Raw genomic sequence first — 21,407 nt, 5'->3', positions numbered from 1 at the left:
GGCTGAAGACGCCGCCGCTGCCCAAGGGATAGCGGCCGCCGTTTAAGCGGGGGGCGACTTCGTGTCGCTCCTCTATATCCGCTGGAAATAAAGTTTCACAACCAACCAACCAATCAGTAAGCGTTTATGGGGTACTTTATCGAAGGCTTTAGCGAAATCCAAAAATATGACGTCGGTTTGTTGATTGGAATCAAGGTTTATGTGTAGATCATGTAAGAAAGTTGCCAGTTGGGTCTCGCAGGAGTAGCCCCTGCGAAATCCATGCTGTGCCGAGTGAAAAAAGATGTTAGAGTCAAGGAAGGTCATGATATGGGTATAGATGACGTGCTCCATGATTTTGCAGGGTACGCTGGTTAGGGAAATGGGGCGGTAATTTAAGGGCGAATTTTTGTCACTTGATTTGAAGACTGGAACGACCTTCCCATGTTTCCAGCCCTTGGGCAGTTGGCCAGTGAGGAGTGACTGCGTGAGTAACAACGACAAGAAAGACGCACATGTATCTTTTGTGTTTTTTAGTATTTTGGTATTGATATTGTCGATGTCGGCGGAGGATGACAGCTTCATTTTTTCTATTACTGATGAGATTCCTGTTTGCGAGAATATAAGCGAAGGCATGCGTTCCATAATAGGTGTCGGTTTTGAAGGAAGTAACATGCTGGCTTCTTTCGTATGAAAAGGCCTCATTGAATAGATTGGCGCAGTCTGTATCTGAGATGGGTTCACCTGATGCATCGGCAATGGAATTGTGACGCGTGTGCTGTGGGTTGATGACTTGCCAGAATTTTTGGGGGTTAGTTGTCAGCATTTTAGGCAAATCGGACTGAAAAAAAAGCACGCTTGGTTTCACGAGTTTTTTTTAGGTACGCTTTTTCTGCCACATAGTATCTATTCCAAGCGTTCTCACTGGGATGCAATTTCGCTGAGCGGAAGAGGCGTTTCTTTTTGTTTTCCAGACGTTTTAGACAACTATTGAACCATGGGTTTCGCGGACTGTTTCGTATGACTACTTTTGGAATAAATTTGTCTACCAATTCTTCAATCTTCTTTTTCAATAATAACCAGTTTTCATGAATCGTTCTTTGGTGGAAGTTGGGTTCAACAAGGGCTAGGGAGGCGAGAAGTTCGTTATTAATAGCAGCATAGTTTCCCTGATCATATAATCAGATAGTTTGTCTATTGGTTGCGCGGGGCAACGGTTTAATGGTGAGGCATGCATGTATTATTTTGTGATCGCTAACACCTGGATGATACGTGATGGAATGAACGCATTCTGGATGATCGCTTAATATTAGATCAAGGGTATTAGCGCTGTCTTCTGTTACACGCGTTGGCTCAGATATTACTTGTACCAGATTGAAATTAAGGCAGACATCAAGAAATTCATTAGATTCATTGCTAGCTGTAGCGGTTAGGTTCTGCCAATGAATGCTAGGAAAGTTGAAGTCACCGAAGACGAAAATGCCGGCGTTAGGACGCTTTTTATTTCATTTATACCATTATTAAATTTGTGCGGAAAATATGGGCTATTATTGGGGGGTTTATAGCAAACGCCAACGACAACTGACTGTGGTGTAGAGTGGAATAGGATCCACAATATTTCGATGTCTGATGAAAGGTTGATGACAATTCTTGCCTGGTTGCAATAAGTACGCCTCCTCCCCTCCTATCTTTGCGGTCATTGCGATAAACACGGAAGTTACTCCTGGTACCACCGTGGTCCTCCCCCTTGTGCCCGCCTCCAGTGGACCTCCGCTGGCGAGCTTCGAAGGACTCCGCCTCTCAAGGCATGGTACATCCAGGAATGCCTCGGCGGCAAGGCCGCGGGCCGCCGGAACCACTGTTCCCACGGGCGGCGTGACCACGCCGTATACCAGTCCGCCTCTCGCGCTCGGGACTTCTCTCCCCTAAGAGCTGACGTCACGTGCGCTGTGGCGCAATTCTGGTAAACGTGCTGCTCATGCGCAATACTAGAGACCATAGCAATACCGCCAACGCCGGCTGGAGTCCGCGCACGAACGGTGGCGAAGCCGCGCGTTCCCAAGTGTCCTCGTTGTCCACTGCATGCCGTTCGCGGAGCCAGACGTGGCATGAGCCCCATAATCGATACCGGCGGTATGCCGGTAACTGCTCCATCGCACAGAGGTCCCTTTGCAAATGCCAGGTTGAGACCATCACCGATTGTGGCACCACTCTGTCCCTCAAAAGAGGTAGAGAGGGGAACACAAGGACAGGAAGGGAAGTTAGGCAGGAGAAGGTACCGGTTCGCTACCACTACGGGAAAGGAATGGAGAGACATCGATATGGAAGCCGAGCCAGTGAGCCACGAGGAGTATGTGACGAAGCCATATCCTAGCCCACAGGCATGGCAGGCCTTCGTATTCGACGATCGCTCCGAGGATCCGTCCGAGGACCTCCACCTCTGTCTGCGGGTTAGGCTCAAGGCGGCATATCTGTGGTAGGGTGAACCACATTTATTGGACGTCCCGGTAGCCGCGGCTAATGAGCCGGCGGAGGCGGTTGTTGACGTTGCTGGCTTGGTCGGTTGCTGAAAGTGTTCTCGACTGCGCGAGCCAGGTCGCGCTCCGAGCTTCGTCTTCATCAGCGCCGCAGGCGATACCAGCGCCGCTACATATCGATTGCCTCTCGACACTACTCGTAAGACATGCGCAGAGTTAGTGATCAGTCGTCTCGTAACACCTCCAACTAACGCAGGCAGTGCTGTCAGCCATAGTTCGTGAACACAATGTCAGGCCACAGGCCACATGCACAGCTAGTTCGCGTTACGCCGCGGTGGGCACGGTGCCTTCAAGGTGCTCGCCTGTATGAGCACCTGGAAGCGGCAAATGGTAACTTCTGTTGCGCACCTCATGAGATTTATGCAACTGTCTTGTGACCTCTATAGAGGTTGGTTCGAGGATTTCATAAACTGATGCTCGTGTGTTGCAGTTACAGTTGGAGCTTATCTGAAGCGCGTTCGTAGAATTCGTGTCGTGATTCGTGGTGAGCGATTTAGACCGGGCTTTTCAACTAACTAACAAGACATAAAAAATTGCTCGATGCGTCCTTTTTCGGTGAAAAGCTGCATCGCGAAACTTTACACCAACGTAAGGCGATGACAGTAGCAGAGTGCAGAGCTGTCAGCAACAAATAAAACGAATAAGTGTGCAACATAGAACAATTGCCATTGTATACAGTTAGTAAAAGGGTACAGAAAGGAGTGCATAGGTCTATACGGAGCATACAGCAACGCCTTCTTGCTCATGTCTTCTGGGAAGCATGGGAAACTCTTCCTCAATGCTTATACAAGGTCGAGGAGAGCGGCCGACTTACAGGGCTGTGTGGCCCATAGGTGTGTGCATGAAGAATTCATTTGTGTACAGAGGGTAAATGAGATGATGATGAAAATATTTATTACATAGTACAGGTAGAAGGGGGAGAAGAGGATGGTAGTGTCCATAGCCCAGTACTCCGTTGGCGTAAGCTGCTGCCTTTGCCCGTTCGCTAAGATGACGTTGATGTCCTTCCTCCGAGCGAGACAGTGCCACCTTCCACCCCTCCCGCGTTGGCTGAGTTATACTATCAATGGCTTGGCTTTTTTTTTTTTTTTGGTAGGCCCAAACCGTAGGCCACAGGTCTGCCTTCTTCGCGCAGAATCTGCATATTGATTCGATCGAATCCGGGTTTATGGCGTGTTATACATAAGGACTGTGGAATGTCTCAGTCTGTAGTGTACGGAGGCAAAATCTCGTGTTTGCTCAGGCTTTCGGCAGGTGGGGGATATAAGGATAGTGATAGTAAATATGGTTTCGGATCGCGTCCACCTTGCAGCGGGAAACGGAAGTAGAGCTCGGGTGATATAATGTACGGGTACAGTAGACTGATGTCACCAACCGCGGTGACATCACGCGCCCGAGTGCACGCGATTGTCCGGCGGTCCCCGAGAGAAGACAGGCATGCTGTCCAGCGGCCGCAGCAGCAGCGGGGCCGGCCGCTGCTCCCCGGCCGAGGGGCACCCGCGCGAGTTGAAGCGTGGAACGCAGCCACGCAGCGCGATCAAATTGCTACCTTGCGCTACTCGGCCTTCTCCGCGCGCTCGGCCAACCTCCTCTCCCCCCTCGGCGCCGTTTCCAGTTCGTTGGCGGGCCCCGAAGCGACGAAAGTACAGTGCGGCTGTCCGTGCACTCGCCGTGGGACAACCGACGTCTACGGAGAGGGCGCCTCCATCGACAGCGATTGAGTACGAAACATTTCCAGCCCTTGGTACTCCAGTTTCTTCACAAAGAATGTTAAGACCCACATATAAGTTTGACTAGCAAGTAGCAACATAACTCTCTGAGTTGCCTTAACCTCAGGTTAACAAATTATTAGCCATGCTTGAGTGCCTGCCAGTTCGACCAACGCGCTTAGTGTGTTGACGACGTTGTGACCATTTTAAAGATATCACTGTAAAATTTAGCTGAATTCAGCTTTGGTCGTTGAGCTACGACACTGAACTCGGGTAAGTCGCGACACTTGTAAGTTTGGCAAGTGACTTGGAGACGCATACTTACATGGGAACTTAATAATAATGTGCGGTGCTTTCATCTTTTGTCTTCGGGTGCATATATGATTATGTTGCATGATGCGTAGCTTCACCTGATGCTAATCGCTGGAATGCCTCGTCGTTAATCATACAAACTATAAATTTTCGCTGCAGATCATTTTCACTTCAGACAACTTCGGAGCATGTAGCTCTGGTTACACCTCTTGGCATTATTCGTTCAGCCAACGCTGCAAGACAAACAGGTAAAGAGCGGCACTGGACGCGAACACTTTCATCTTCACAATAAGGTGAAGTAACCCCAGACTAATCTGCACCGAAGTACCCCAGAGGCCCATGAGTGCTTGTACCTCCCGTGCGTTGTTACGTTTTGGACAGACGAATCGGTATTGTTGAAAAAAAATGGCGCTAACGGATATGACGCAGAAGAGGATAAAAGACAAAACATGATCGCAAGACCTGTTGGCAAGCCAGCGCTGCATTTTCATAATGAATGATTGCAAGCTACAACCGATTTCCTAGAAGTTACAATCTGAGCCTCGTTATAACGAAGCTGAAGGGGCCCGGCTTTCACTTCGTTATAGCCGTAGCTTCGTTATAGCCCATATTGATTGAGCTTCCAAAGTGTGTTATTCGTTCGTTATATCCAATATTTTGTTATAAACCGTTTAGTTATAACGAGGTTCGACCTAGTACAATCAGTCTACCCGTCTGCAGTGCTTCGCTATTCTAGACCGTCTGCGTCATGCCTGGTAATGCGTACGTCTTTCCCGATTACAGCGCCAACCGCTTTGCAGCGGTGAACTTGGTCTCCACCATAGCTATTTGCTAGCAGGAGGCTTCTGCTCCACCCGTTTTTGAGAAGCCGCGCAGTCGTGACGTTGGTGACGTTTCGACCCCCTCTGCCCGCTCACCGGCCTGCCCTTGCTGGTCCTCGCCGAAATGCCGCGTGCGGCCCCCGTGCCCGCCCCCTTGCAGCACCTTTCTCGTTTTCCCCTCGGCAGCAGCAGCCGCCGCCAGTAGTAGTGGCAGTGGCGAGCGCAGCGGCGCTCCTGACGTATTGTCTGTTTTTGTGTGTGATCCTCGGCGGTGCTTCGGTGTGTGCTTGGTGGGGGCAACGATGACAGAAGACAGCGGGTCGGCGCCGTGGGGATCCGGAGGCGGCACTAGCCGCGGCGCGTCGCTGGCCGCACGCGACTCGCTCTGAAATGCCTGCAAACATGGCTGCCGCCTGGAGAGCATCATCGGCCGCAGCAGAGGCCGCGATCCTGCGTCGCCGGGACACGTTCTTGTGCATCGCCGGCGGCACGGCACGGCGAGCGACGAGCCGCCTTCTCCTCGGCGCACCGGGCCCAGCATGAGTGTGAGACGGCGCGGCCGCATCGTGTTGCAGCGCGTCTCTCCGTACCCGCGGAGCCCGGCAGCATGGAGACGCTGTCGCAGCGTGACATCGAGCAGGTGAGTGACGAGCAGCATGCGCTCACTGACACGACGAGGTCGGCGCCCCGCCACACCTGTTGCTGCTCCTCCGAGAGCTCCCTATCGGAAGGAGCGAGGAGTGCGCCGAGCTATTTATAGGTGGCATGCTCGGAGCTTGCTCTCGGTCACGGATCGACCGAGACATTGCGTTTGACAATTCTTGCCGTGACCTTGCCCTCTTACTCGCAAAATGCGCGCACACTCGTTGGTCGCCGTTGAGCTAGCCCCTCAGTTTGTACACTGGGGGTGCTGAAGGAGGGCACGCGAATGTTTCGTTTGCTGGTCCAGGCAGACACAGCATACTCGAGTTGGCACGACTCACTTTAACACAGTGATGAGCGTAAACCTTCGTCGCCCCTTGTTTTTGTCGCCCGCTTTTGCTTCGCATGTCCGGCCAGCCTCGTCCGGTTTGCATACTGGTCATTAGAAGGCTCTAGAACGCCTTCGTTTGCGGTGGTTTTCACGGTTACGCAACCCCCGTGGCCAGCTCCCACCTGCGCGCTGCGCGCCTAGCTGCGTTGTGCAGAGTTGGCCCGGCGTGCAGCGGAAGCCCTCCTATATTTACGGGCCGCGAAGTCGGTGATGGGAGGCTGTCGCGGGTGGCGCATTCCTCTGCCGCCGCCGCCGTCTCTCGCCTCCTCGGGCAGGGCAGCCCGTTCCTCGCCAGGCGAGGAGGACGAGACGCGAGGCACCGCCACTTCATTCATACCTGAAATTCCGACCTGATTGCTCCAAGGCGCGCGATGGGGCGCTCCGCGATCATTTCGCCCTGTGACTGACAGCTTGCGGTGGTTTGTGGCCCTATTGTGCGTCTGTGTGCGCTGCCTGGCTGGAAAGGTAGTACAGCCGCTCTCTGGCTTCTTCGCCGGATACCGTCGTCTGCGAAACTGTCTCGCGGCCTCCTCCAGGAATCATCTGCCTGCGCCGGTGTTCGCGTCGATTACAGCGCGGCGAGATTAGGGTGATCCTTAACGTGCGCTGCCATTTTCGAGTGACGTAAATTGCCGCCTCGATGTGACCGCGCTGTCTGGGGAGATCAGGTTAGATCAGGCGCGTCGATGGCGTCTCGCAGAGCTCTCGATAGTCGTCTGCTTGGTTCGGTTGGGTTCGAATCGGCCAGAGAGCTATACGAAACTGTCTCCCGGCCGCGGAATCTGCGAGGTCTGGCTCGCCGCTTTTGGCACCGCTTCAACCTCAACTTCGGCGATGCAAGGAGATTGGGCGGTTCCTTACGCCGTCACTGTCACTACTAGTAACGCAGAATGCTGAGCTGGTGATCGTTCCGGTAGGGGGGATCAGGTTAGATGGACGCGTTGTTTCAAGACCCGTTACCTGCGAAACCTGGTCTTGTTGCTTTGTGCTTGTCTCTGCCTCTTTTGCTGTACTGTTTTTAACGCTGGCATGCATTATACGTCGGCATTCTCAGGTCTTTCTCGTGTCTGCATTTTTGTTTTGTCGCCTGGGTCACAATAAGAGCAGCCACTTCTTTATAGGAGTACGCCGTATACACGGTACATTGGTGCATATACACGTATCATACCCGCGTTGTTGCGAGGATGGGTTATATCCATGATGTCCAGGTGACTTCGAGAGAAGATGATGTAGAAGTATTTGACGGATGAGAAGACAATTTATCCTGGACAGAAGAATGCTTTAACTTCTATCCCCCGTTGCAATGGGAACCAGCTATCGCAAGAAGAACCATCCGAGTTTGTCGACGAAGTCGTAACCCCGGAGAATTTCTCTCAGAGCGTCTAATACGGCGTTAGCGAGGACACGAGTGCAAATTTTCGAGCACGGCTTCACCGCTCTTGGTCAGCGCCCTGACGTGATGTTTGATTTTTAAATTTTATTTATTTATTTTTGTCCCCTGTCTGCATATTTCCGTTCGGCTCACGTTTGTGGAAGACGGACTTCATTAGGGACGGAGTTTGTGTGAGTGTCTGAAACATTAAAGAAACACGTTTCTGAGGCCGCGTGAATTTTGCGACGGCCGAGGGTTCTTGCATTTATTTGCCTTGTGAAAGTTTCGCGACGGAAAACTGATGTGCCGAGGCAGATTTACATTCGCAAAAAAAAAAGGGCAAAGAAGCGACGGCGTCGTAATAGTCAACACGTTCACTACAACCAAAAATTTGTGCCGTTTAATCCAACAATGAAGAAGCGCGCGTTTACGGAACGTGCGCAAGCACCCGTGCGTATCGCCCCGTGTCCGAAAATAACCTCTGAAGCCGCGCAATACAAACAGCGGTAGCGCCTGGAACGTAGTTTATACTGTCGGTATATGTACCACGCTTGAACAAATTCTTAGGTTCCCTTACGTACTTAAGTTCTTCCAGTAGTGTATTATGCACGCTTTGTGAGATCTTCCATACACATCTTTCGCGCAGGGACTCACTAGCCTCTATCGAGGCTAGAATGCTGCTGCGCGTGGACATAGAAAAATCACCTCACCGTGAAAATTATCCGCACTGCCGTCACTTCCTAGAAGAGAGCTGTTTCACACTGTTCTTATTTAAATGTTTCTGCTTATGACGTCCTATAGTGTTGATTTCGAAGCCAGCGCCCTCCTTTTGTAAGCAACGCACACGAACGTGTTGCTCGAGGCACTGGTGCAGTCGAACCTCGTTAAAACAAAACGGTTCATAACGAAGGAATGACAATTCCCCTTGGAAAATCGGTCAAAACGGGCTGTAACGAAGTTATGGCGACAACGAAGTAATCGCAGGGCCCCTTCAAATTCGTTAGAACGAGGTTCAGCTTTACACATATATAGACAGTTATAAGTCAGCCAACTAGGGAGTGCTGGGAGGCGGCCCTGTACAGCTATAGGACCTGGAGGCCCAGCGGGCCCATGGCTCAGAGAGCTCGGACTCGGGAAGCGGCAGATGCCAATGGCGCCCCGGAATAGAGACTGGTACCCAGTGCAGCATCCATCCCCACCTCCCTTTCCCAAGTCACTACAGTGTTTCAATAGGCGTTTCCTCCGCCTCCCTAAGAAAACGCAGCCCTCAAACTTTATCCGTCAACTGTACCTCCTACAGTCTTTTATTCATGCCCAACAATACGCGCTGTCTCCGAAGACGCGGCGCAAGTATCTCTTGAGGTAAGCTTGGTATACTTGAGGTTTCTGTGCACATTGAAAGAGAAATGACGATCGATTAGCGTAGTTAGGCCAAATGCGAATTAGGTGCGCTGGCAGTTCGTTTTTTTTTTTCCTGTTCCATGTTCAGATCCAGGGTTCGCAGGTGGCAGTTGTTCGGATAGCGATAATGGGTTAATGTCAACATATGCGGAATTGGTTATTCTAGATCTACATTCATATGTCCTTGGGATCCCTCCTAGCTCTCCTGGCGCAGTGGTCAAGCGATGCGCCACTGCCCTTCTAGGGCTGGTGCTGCCATCGGCGGGACCTGCCACAAAACCGGCTTCTGACAAACAGGCAGACAAACAAACACACAACGGCTAGATGCGGGAAATGGCCACTATAAGTGCTATCGCACTAAAACCCAAGTGGGCCTAAATTAAACTGGAGCCTTCCACTGCATCGTACTTCGTATTATATAGCCAGAACTGTTTATTTGACGCTCAGAAACCCATTAACCGTTTTATCACCTACGGCCGTCTTTTCTTATGCATCGATAACTGATATATGCGTCCCGCATACATGCACCGCAGCGGAAGATGCGTATTTTCGCACCACTATGGTTTTATGCGGCCCGTCTCTAAATCTGGAAACTGAAGGCCTGTCTGCCGATCCCCCAATCGTTCTCTCTCCCTCGGGGGAAACTAAAGAAGTTGGAAATAACAAATGCCCCGCCCGTTTACTTCCTATAGATGCACATGGCCGCTCGTTGAATGAACCCGAGACCGCGACGTGAAACGTTTGGTCACACTTCGTCGGGTGTTGCGTTTATCCGCTTATTGCGTTGACGGCAGCCTTGTCGCGTCGGAATTCCCAGTGGACAGGATCAATATCTTCGGCTATTGCAGGGCAGCGGACCATGTACAGGGTGTTTCGCCGCATTCGATGCAAATTTCCGTAAGGACGTTACAATATAGGAACAGACTGCATTCCTTGAGATTGGATTACCTGCAGCCTAAGCGGACGGTACTGGGCACGTGGATATCTGTGACTAATTCATTACTTTCCTGCCATGTCCTAGTTAACTTTCTACATAATCAATAATTAATATTTAGAAAATACTACGAGAGATCGTGTAGAGCACGTCGACTCTGGCCGACGCCTCAGCCTATGCCGGAAAGAAATTCTTACTCAGTTAGGTTAGCTTGTTTCGTTTACTTCTACTTTTCTTCCCCTCTTGCTCGCCAGTATTAAAGGCAAATAGACCCGCATCATCCACTAAAATCTTACCCATACTGTCTGTCCTGTAACATGCGATAAGGACAGGAGTATTCAGATGCGGCACTTATCAGTCGGAACGGTAGCTCTGACTTGTGCGGGGCGTGAATAGAAGCGACGTTTCGGCAAGCTGCTACAGTTATGACCTCTAGCGGTAGGCGCAAACTGCGCATCAGAAATCTTTAATAATAATAATAATAATAATAATAATAATAATAATAATAATAATAATAATAATAATAATAATAATAATAATAATTGGTTTTTGGGGGAAAGGAAATGGCGCAGTATCTGGCTCATATATCGTTGGACACCTGAACCGCGCCGTAAGGGAATGGATAAAGGCGGGAGTGAAAGAAGAAAGGAAGAGAGAGGTGCCGTAGTGGAGGGCTCCGGAGTAATTTCGACCACCTGGGGATCTTTAACGTGCACTGACATCGCACAGCACACGGGCGCCTTAGCGTTTTTCCTCCATAAAAACGCAGCCGCCGCGGTCGGGTTCGAACCCGGGAACTCCGGATCAGTAGCCGAGCGCTCTAACGACTGAGTCACCGCGGCGGGTAAAATCAGAAATCTTTAGCATTGCGTTACCTTGCGCTGCTACCGTGTAGTCCTACTCCCCAGCCGCCGACAGTGCATACGTAGATGGCGGTAGCGATATACGGTAGGAAAACTAGAGGGTGGGGACACTCAAGCTCCTCCCCAAGGATATGACGCAATAGCGTTAATGAGCAAATGTCCGTATATGCGCAATTCGTCATTACCAACTTTGCACTCGTAGGTCCCTGGGAGTCCTTCCCGAGCAACCTCTCGCGATCAGTCATTAATTTAACAGCCACCTGCCACGGTGGTGAGTTTGCTCACAATCCGGTGGGCAGGTTGTGGTGACGGCACAAGGTCACGTGAACTATAGGTGGCCCACCTAGGTTGCTTCTCCGGCGGGTGGCCAACTGTTCCACCCTATGCCACCCTATTTTCCGCTCGCAACGCCGATGCCGGACTTTCTGGGTAAAGGGGCCTTTAACGCTATCGCGTTAATATACGGCAGCAATATGCGATAGCGGCATACAGAGTGACTCTGTGATAAAACTCTGTTATCTGCATCGGTTAGAGCGGTGACAGGACGCTCACACGCCCTATAGGCGCGGACTTTACGTCCTGCTAAATATCTTCGAGCGGGTGTCGCGAGCTAAGACAGGCGAAGGAGCCCATGCCAAGACAAAAGGCCTTACACCACTGCTCGCAGAGCTTTCCAAAGCGGCTACTGTGCGCTCGGCTAGAGATTACACAGGAGACGCAAAAGAGGGAAACGCCCCTTTGACTTATCGCCGCATTCAAATGTGATTCCGCGTCGTTCCGACTTAGCACACTTCCGATCACCGCTGATTGGTCGCCCCATTGGCCGATTATCCTGGGTGTATACAGCCGGCGCATACACCTCATTAGCGCGCCGGCCGCGACTGGTACGCTTGCGCCCTCGAGAGGCTCAAGGTCACGCCTCACCCGCCGAATGCTCCGAGAAGCGGCGAAAAAGCGTTGCGTGCGGTTTGCTGCTGCGTAGAAAAAGCGGCAGTGTTCAGCAATCACACTCAAGGTTTCATCATCCGATAGCGAGCTACGGCTTCGAGAAAAGCGGATTGGCATATATAATGGAGCAAATTTACTTGCTTTATTGTTAAGCTGCAAAGACTCGCCGAGCTAGTACGGGCTTGGAAATTCTCCGGGTACGAGCTTTAAGAAAGTAAATGAAGGATAAAATACAAGCGGGGGGAAAAAGGCGCAGAAACGCCAGAACGGACCGTTCTCTCTCTCTCTCTCTCTCTCACACACACACACACACGCACACACACACACACACACACACACACACACACACACACACACACACACACACACACACACACACACACACACACACACACACACACACACACACACACACACACACACACACACACACACACACACACACAAAGAGAATTAGTCAGATAGAAATCACAAGCTGTTTTCCAAAATTTTTGTTGAGTTAGTGTCTCCCAAATGTAACATGTCAGTGTGTTCCATTATGCTATGTTTGCTGGGAGAAACAAGTTGTTAACCAGGTCGGTATCGAAACTAGTGCGAGGCCATATACGTATACCCTTTGTAAAGCGACACGCGCTTTGCTGGACAAAGCCCGGCCGATATATAGTTCTCTCTCTCTCTCTGCCTTTTTTTTTGTTTACTTCGAGGTATGTACTGTTGGGTGCCGAATTGGTATACAACAGTCGCGGTTGCGCGACTCGCTGCTCTTGTGGCGCATTTCGTCGTTTACGCCCAGCTGGAGCGCCACGCATGGAAGCTGTAGCTGTAAAGGCCATGCCTCTGGATGAAAGCGGTCACCCTTCCAAGTCTGTCTGGACAGTATAGGCGCTGCTCGAAAGGAACGTGGCAGTCAAGTCTAACTGAAGCGCCAGTGTTATAAAACACTTTTGCTCCCGACAGTGTTGGACTTCTGAGCGTAACGTCGCGGGTTCGATCCTGGCTGCGGCGACCGTGTTTCGGCGAAGGCGAAAGTGATCGAGGTGTAAACTCTTGGGCTCGTCGGTGTCTTGGCGACGTGATGTGTGTGGTGTGACGACACCGCTGTGCGCCCGTCACCAGCATTTGGTTGTCTATTGACTTCCAGACACGGTTGCTTGGCTGTCCAGTAGCCCAGCGCACGGGACAGACAGAAGAAACAAAACTGCATTTCGTTGCGCTGTGTCCCACTCATCAACCTGACAGTGACGATTGGTTCTTCGTTCCTGTTGTCTTCTTAGTCTCATAGTCCCCTTAGGACTTGCGGGTTTCACGGGAACACGATCCTTCGGAATTTGAAACAGGCCAAGAGATCTCCGCAAAGCGGAACATAATATATATATGTTCGGGTTTCCGTTCAACTCGCGGACAGTCGCGGAGCCTTACACTCGCGCTCCCGTGTCGAGTTCCAGTGATCGTATTTCAGACGCCTGTGTTCATTTTCCCTCCGCGTTTGTGACGCTGCATATCTATTACACGCTCATCGCTAGTCTGCAGCCTTCCTGTTTTAAGCGCTGCCATGTCCTATATGCCTGCGGAGGCAGGAGAGCCTTTCGCAGGCTGGGCTGCACCCTTTTCGTCGACTTCTACGAGGGCCGCTCCACGTAACCAAGTAGCGACACAACGGCCGCTGTGGTTGACTGGGAAAGGGAGAGGGGGTGGGGTACAAGGTCTTCATCGCCGCCCTCACCACCAAAGCGGATTCTCCCCCTTCGCCTCTGTTTCCGCGCACAATAGCCCCTCGCTGTTATAGTGAGAGACAGTCCTCGGCTCTGGTAATAGCGCCGGCGAGTAGACCGTTTTGCATTTATGACCGACGGAGCGGGCCTCGCCGAAGCCGGCGATGGCGTTGCGATGCCGCTGCTTCCGGAGCTCTTCTCACCGCCAGCCAGCCGAGCAGACGTCGGCGCAGATTGGCGGCGCTTGGCGCATATCAAATTAGGATCTCTGGGCTGCGCGGCTCTGCGCCCGCGTTGTGCACTGCAGTGCGTGCGTGTGCGCTCACGCGCGCTCCTTCCTTAACCGGGCGCGCGCCAGCTCTTAAAGGATCCCATCAATGTGTGCGCGCGCGAGCTCCGAGGGTGCCTTATTCGGCGCGCCGTGTGAGGCGCGATTTATCAAGGCAACGCTGACGGATGGCGCCTTCTTCTTCTTCCCGTTCTTCTTCGCTGGGCTCCGTGTGGTGTTTTCTTCTCTCTTCGTCCTTGTTGGTCTTGCGAGAAACTCTTGCCTCCCGTCGGTCGGATGGCTGGCGGCCTTCGGTGGCTGATGGACCTGCCACGGGAAGGGGGGTGGGACGAGCCGCGCACGGATCCGCTGTCTTCTCTTCGTGACGTGGACGCGCGGCGCTGTGTGCAGTACGTACTACGTGCGGCCTGGGCTCATCCTCATCAACCAGGAAAGGTCGCCGAAGAGGTCGCCCGTGTGCGCTGGTTGGTTGGAGGAGGCGGCGGCGGCTCGCTGTGCTGCTGCAGTGTTGGCGGGTACGCAGTCGAGAGAGTGTTGGTGGGGTGGCAGCGAGGAAGGTGGGGGTGGAGGAAAGAAGCTCACCCTTAGCATCGAGTCACTCCTGCTGCTGCTCCTGCTGCTTGCGCCGCGACGACGGCTTTTCTACTCAACAAACTAGCTTCCTCTTACAGTTCGCATCGTTTGTGGTGTCTGTTTCTTCCCTTGTCCTTCGTCTCGCTTAGCTGTTGTCTTGTTTTTCTCAACTAGCCAATTGCGCTTGCTCGAGCTTCTCCTGGACGGATGAGTGCTCGGTTCCTTTTCCAAGCGGAAATTAGAAAGGACAGCTGGGAGGGGGGTGCTAACGAGCGAGAAACTTGCAATTCAAAAAACACACGGAACACCCCCCCCCCCCCATTTTTATTCCTCATATGCGCGTAAAGATTTAAAAGAAATGCGTGTTGCATAAACTATCCGGCCCATGCATCTTCGAACTTCATTTACTCGATAGATTCATTCCTGGAAGCCCGGACAGATTGGCAGTCGTAGCGCAAGAGTGTTTGGCGATCGGGTAAAGCATTGTTGGACGACCAGAAGGCGAAAATGGTGAGGCGCGCGCGTCGCTATGTCGAAGCGCGCTAGGTATGGCGGCTCTGTTTCTTGCCGTATATGGCCTCCGACACTTGAGACGGAGCTGTACACTAATCGACGGTCTCGGAGGCGAGCCAGCTGTAGCACAACCCGGAACAACCACTTGCTGGTGGTGGTAGTGGTTTTATTAAAAATAATAGTAAAAAGGAAGGAAAAGATTTTTGATAGCCCCGGCATCCGCCATCGATACTGAAGCACCTGAGCTGGGGCAGCGGAAATAAAGGACAGCAGGCAGAATGGAGAAATAAAATCAAAGAGGTGAGGGGACAGGAAGAGGTGATAGTGGGGAGAGGTAATATACACAAACTGTTTACACAATAAGAAATGTGTACAGGTTGCGCGCGTGATTAGTTCATGATGAAGCAACCACTTGTGGCGTCAAAGAAAATTGCACGTACGTGGCGCCGCTGTTGCAAGCAGCTCCACGCGCTCGAAAGCAGCTGCCATGAAATTGGTTCTTTTCGCTAACAAGAGAGATATATTTCGAGACCTGTTTGGTCATAAAGAACCCGTATTAGGCTCAACGGTCGCTATTCAATTTCCTACCAGCTGCAGTAACTCTGTAGCAGAAGAGCTGCGCAACTATTTGCTGAAGACACATGGACATCGGAAATAAAGACCCTTAGGAGTCATCTCCTCATCAGATCGAACATTTTGTTGCTTCAAACGCATGTGTGAGTTTGTTTCCTCCGGTTCCACTTTCATCTGGGGAGGGCGCTAGGAAGCACGTCCAGCACCCAAGACGAGTCACTACGCTATATCGCTTGGTCGGAACGACCAAAAGTCGAGCTGTCTGATTGCCGCTGAAACTCTCTCTCTCTCTCTCTCCTGTTCTACATACGTCCATCAACGGCAAAGTGTCCGGGAAGTATCGGGAGAAATGAGCACAGCAAGTCTATACACCTCTTTTCGTTTGCCTCCAAAGCCAAGTGGAGAGAGAGAGAGAGTTTTCCGAAACGTCGCCAATTAGCTGTCAGCCACCGCCGGTGTCAGCAGCAGCAACAGTAGTTGAACGAAAACGATCCTTCGCCATCTTTCTCCTCTTGACGGCGGCAGCAGATGGGCGACGACATACGCTACAACCTGCGAGCACAGTGTGCGTGTCGCGCCAATATATCCTCGAGACGACCCGTGTATAGTTAGTCGTCGGAGGAGGCACGTGATGCGAACGTTACATGTCCGCCAACAATTACGTCGACAAGCGAGAGCGAGGAGCTAGCGACACAAAACGCGCCCTACAGCGCCACACATACACATGCACCAACAAACCCGATCAATGGCAGAGGACCGAAGGAAACAAAAAAACAAAACGAATCGTTCCCAAACAAGGTGCTGCACCCAGCGGTGGAGTCGGCTTGTGTGCAGCGCAAGTCCGATCGTCCTTTGGCGCGTCCTCCTCTCCCGTCGCTGCGTGCGGAGGGCTGCCCGTCTGTCCGAAACGTCCTGCTTGTCTTTTGACGTCTTTATATCGCCCGTCGTCGCCTTCCCTCGCTGCCTGTACAGCGGATAGCACGCGCTCCCACCAGCGACCCTTTCTCCTTTATTTTTCCGCTTTCCCACGAACGCGCTCCACATGCGGGGCGGTGCGTTACACACGCTTGCATACGCGGAGGAAGGTGTAATGCACGTGTTGCGGAGGAGCCGCCGGCAGCGGCGGCCATAACTTGGCCACAATGGGAGGCCTCTTCTCTGTGTGTTCCTTTCGGTGGGCCGCCGCCCCGGTGGTGAAGGGTCTTCCCCTTTGGGCCTCGACCACGTGCTGCTAGGCTAGCAGGCGGCTATATGCGGACGAGCCGGAACTATCGCCGGTCGTGGCGTACATACTGGCCCGCGCGTCGCGACAGGTGGCCAACGGGAGGGGGGTGCTTTGCGCCACTGGCTTCCGTCGCGGACCGTCTAGACGTCATCCTTCACCCTCTGTGTATACCTTGTTGTGCAGCGGGCGCTTTCAGGCGCAGCTGTCACTGTGTACTCCAAATAGAATAATAACTCGTGCCTAAACCGGAACATGACCGCTGTAGATAGATGCCTGCGGGCTGCGTGTATACGCGGGCGTTTTTGCGTTTCGCCTCCGTAGAAGTGCACTCGCCGCGACCGTTGACTACTAGAGCCAAGCGCGCGCTTGATTTTGTGACGGCTAATGCCATTTTCATTTCATGTGGCCTTGACGTGAGTCGTGACGAAAAGAACCGGAGGTGGGAAAGCAAACGTCCAATCACAGACACGGCCGGTCTGGTCCTGGCGCTGTGCCGCCGCCTCCAGTCCGGCCGTGTCACGGAGAGCGGGCTCCGCCAATTCTTCGTACAACCGCCGCACAGTTTCTTTCCGGAAAACGGATTAGCGCCGATAGAGCTCGCCGGGCGTGTCAGACCAACACCACCTAGACTCAGTGTAAGTGGTGAATTAAGGTGACGTTGATCAAACGCGTCGTCGTGCTCTGTCATTCGTCGGCTCCGATGCGACACGGGCGTGGGACGTGTCTATGCCAGCGAGTGACATCGTGGGCGTGGTTCTACCGCGACCATCGTGACGTCGTCTCCGATGATTACGTCACCCGGAGCAGCGACCAGTGGCGGAGGACCGAAGGAAATAAGAAACAAAACGAGTCGTTCCGAAACAACGCCTCGGAGAGGCATTCCGCGAAGAGCGGAGAAAGAAATGCAGTTCCGAGCGTACAAACGGGATTCTGCAACGTTAGAAATGCGGTACGGGATGCACTTTTTCCTCCTCCTCCTTCACGCGGCGACGAGTGACCAGGCAGTGCTGCTCGCGGTCGGTGTTATTACGGCGACAACTGGGACGTGAGATCTGTTTCTTCTGGCGGAGACAAACAGGTGCCCGACAGGCTTTGCACGTGTATGTGTATGCCCGCTTACACCCTGCTCAGCGTGCGTGTATGTGAAGCACGCACGTGGTGTCTTGTACTATATACACCTCTGCTTTTTCTTCCCGCGCTGACACCGTGCAGGAAGAGGTGTTCTTCTGCGCCGCACGGTGCGGAAGTACATGGAGGGAGTCCGAGTGTCGATTCCGCGTTTTTACAAGGAAGAGGGAATGCGGTCAAGCTCGGGAAAGGAAGGAAAGAGTAGAGGAACACTTCGAGCTGTTCTGGTCCCCAGGGGGGGGGGTCCGTCTGAAAGTGACCGTTATTATTAGCATTTGCAGTAGTCGGTGATCACTCCCCAAGCTGCTCGGGTCGCGAGCTGGGTGACACCTTTCTTTCATGCGTTTCACTACTGCGAAGGCCCAGCATTTATTTGGCCAGGGTTGTGAGGAGGGGGGGTGGGGCTGTACCAAATGCAAGGCAACAACAACAAAAACACCGGTGCGTTTTACGTGGTGCTCGGGGATGCAGGCACATTTGGGTCGCTCATAACGGTTGGATGCTCTAGCCGCAGCGGTGCGGTCTTAGTGCAAGATGGGCGTACAGTTCTCTTCTTTTTCTTCTCCTTGAAAGTAGTTCTGCGGGTCCACAGTCTTTTTTTCTTTTAATGCCTTTTCCCCCCCTAGTGATTCGCTGAGGAAATGCAAATAAACACTAGGTTCTTGAGCGCCAGCATGGCGTTCCCTTTCACCTTGCACGCGCCCGTACGTGGATCGCCTTTCAAATGACACATTGCTCGCGCTGCGTGCACATCTGATGACCGGACGGAGGCGGCGCAGCACAGGCGTGTACGGCAGAGACACCGTGTCCTCTTTTCCCTGCTTCGCTCGTTCGGCCGTCCGGGCTGCCTACGCGGATCACCTACGAAGCGCGGATGAAAGGAGCATGAGGTAGTGCAGACGAGAACGGTGTGCAGTGCGTCACACACCTTCCTCCTCGCTGTCGAGTGGTGACGGCGACCTGCTTTCGGATCGGCCACTTCGGTCCTTTCTCTTCTGCTCAGGACAAAAGTTGGGGAGCGTGGCATCATTCCGTGGGCCCGCCGAGGAAGAATTACAGATGCATGTCATGCACAGTGTATATAGTAGTGCGTGTGCACTGTAAATTCGAAACAAATCTGAGCGAGCTACATAATCTTTGGAGCGGTTTAATCGTCGTCGTTTACCGTACTACGTCGCTCCACCTCGTGTCTTGCGCTGACCCTATTCCTTTTGACACTTACAGCGCATACTCTACTTTAGCAGACCTTGAGCAGACGCAAGGGAACGACTCAGCTGCGCCGCCGTCGCAATAGCAGCTCGACACCACAGCTTCACCCCGCCAACCGCCGGCTGCTGAACAAGCGACTCAGCCGCAAAGCTCTTGTGGCAGCGCTCAGTCCCTTGTACACGTGTCGACAGCTTTGCGCATATAGCGGAGTGTGTGCCCTATGCATACATACATACTCTCATACTCTGCCTCTCGCAAAGGCATTCCTCTTGCCCCCCGCCTCCTCCTTGACCCTGCCGGGCGGGCGCGCTTGATTCAAGCAGATTGACAAATGAAGGTGGCTGGCTGGCTGTGCCCTCCTCTTGCACTGTGCGGCTTTGTGACTTTGTCCGCCGCCGCCAGACGCGTCAACGGCCCCCCCGTCTCTTGTGTCCGCACTCGGCCGCCGACAGGGGGTGCTCGCATAACAATGACGAGAGCTACCTCGACGCGTGCACAGCGCAGAACCGCGAACGAGTATAGCATGTATAGACAGACCTATTATACCTTACGCTCGCGGAGGTGCAGGTCAGCCTCTTGTGGTTCGCTCTTTCCGTTATATACGCATGAGGAGAACTTTGTTGGAGCTCACTGCCATGCTATGTGTGGGGATAGACCTTGCTCTCTTATGCGACCTGCGTCCTTTTTCTTTTTATTCTTCTTTTTTGTGTCCATTTTGGTGGCACATTTAGAAAAAAAAATGGCTCAAGCACCACCGCTTTATTGTGTTCCCCCGGGGAAGCGCTCGGCTCAGATCCTCCTCCTCTGCATCGACCATTCCCAATTTTACTCCCCCCCCCCCCCCCCCCCCCCCCCCCTCTTTTTTCCCATAAAGAAGAGTTTGCTCCGCATTCGCTGTGCATTCCTCTCTGCGCGCATCATGTGTGCATAATCGCATCAGCGTTCGCTCGGGCACCGGCCTAAATATTTGCGTTTTTATTTTTTTTTCACAGAGGCAATCAAGTGTCTACATTCAAACGCCCTGTGTCCAAATCCGGGCTGTGTGCGAAGTGTGTATTTTTTAGACCTGACGTTGCATGCGACGTGTGCGTCGCGTTGCTTCGCGGCATGTCGCAGGTTTAGCCCGTACACGTAGACTCCGCAATTCTTCTTCGAAAGCACCCGCCGCGAGGCTAGGATCAGCGGCTTTAGACCGAATACGAGGTTGTGGGAGCGAATCCCGGCGACGGCGGCGACCGCATTTAAATGGAGGTGAAACGCAAGACACGCCCACATGCTGTGCTGTACATACGTGAGTGCACGTTAAAGAGCCCCGACCGGTCGGCAAAGTTATTCGAAAGCCCTTCACTACGGTGCCCTCCCTCCCTTCCTTCCTTCCTTCCTTCCTTCCTTCCTTCCTTCCTTCCTTCCTTCCTTCCTTCCTTCCTTCCTTCCTTCCTTCCTTCCTTCCTTCCTTCTTTCTTTCTTTCTTTCTTTCACCGCCTTCTACGCCGCTTTCTCGCGATGCGGTTCGGGTGTCCAGCGAGAATTGAGACAATTGCTGTTCCGTGGGATACCACCTATTAACCATTTCATTTTACAGCAAACAAGATGCCGAACACTGAGCGCACATTTACTTTCGTCTAAGCTTTGTCATCCTAGGTGACATGTTGGTCTTTACGAACGCTTAACTAAACGCACCTAGTATGGTAGAGAATGGAAGTTCGCGGAACGCGATATTAGAGGAGAAAGTTTAAAACAAAATTAAATTTAATCGCCGTCTTGCCCCGCCGCGGTGGCTCAGTGATTAGGGCGCTCGACTACTGATCCGGAGTTCCCGGGTTCGAACCCGACCGCGGCGGCTGCGTCTTTATGGAGGCAAAACGCTAAGGCGCCCGTGTGCTGTGCGATGTCGGTGCACGTTCAAGATTCCCAGGTGGTCGAAATTAATCCGGAGCCCTCCACTACGGCACCTCTTCTTCCTTTCTTCTTTCACTCCTTCCTTTATTCCTTCCCTTACGGCGCAGTTCAGGTGTCCAACGATATATGAGACAGATACTGCGCCATTTCCTCCCCCCCCCCCCCCCAAACCAATTATTATTATATTAAATCGCCGTCTTGTACGCAGCCTGAAATAAAGTACATACGCAGCCTTATTCTGAATCTGCGAATTACACGACGCACCACTGGCACTCAGGCAATGCGCCCCGTGCAGGGATGCCTAAAGAAATCAAATGGAACGTCTTCGCCAAACTCGTGTTGCATAAACTCATGGCGGCGGTTGTACGTGCTCCCAC

General features: G+C 52.6%; 1 protein-coding gene across 1 annotated transcript in view; it reads left to right on the top strand.

Annotated features, from left to right (window-relative positions):
- The first annotated feature begins 5,570 nt into the window (after window positions 1-5,570).
- The window catches only part of LOC144121497 (tetratricopeptide repeat protein 28-like), a 104,077-nt gene continuing 88,240 nt past the window's right edge, over window positions 5,571-21,407 (top strand). Inside the window, exon 1 of the mRNA XM_077654727.1 lies at window positions 5,571-5,998. Within this exon, the coding sequence (XP_077510853.1) occupies window positions 5,966-5,998 (33 nt within the window). The 5' untranslated portion in view covers window positions 5,571-5,965. The remainder of the gene's footprint in view (window positions 5,999-21,407) is intronic.

This window comes from Amblyomma americanum, chromosome 2, assembly GCF_052857255.1.
Source record: "Amblyomma americanum isolate KBUSLIRL-KWMA chromosome 2, ASM5285725v1, whole genome shotgun sequence".
Classification (NCBI taxonomy): Eukaryota; Metazoa; Arthropoda; class Arachnida; order Ixodida; family Ixodidae; genus Amblyomma; species Amblyomma americanum.
Note: the sequence above shows the minus strand (reverse complement) of the source record. Positions and strands in the feature narration are given on the sequence as shown.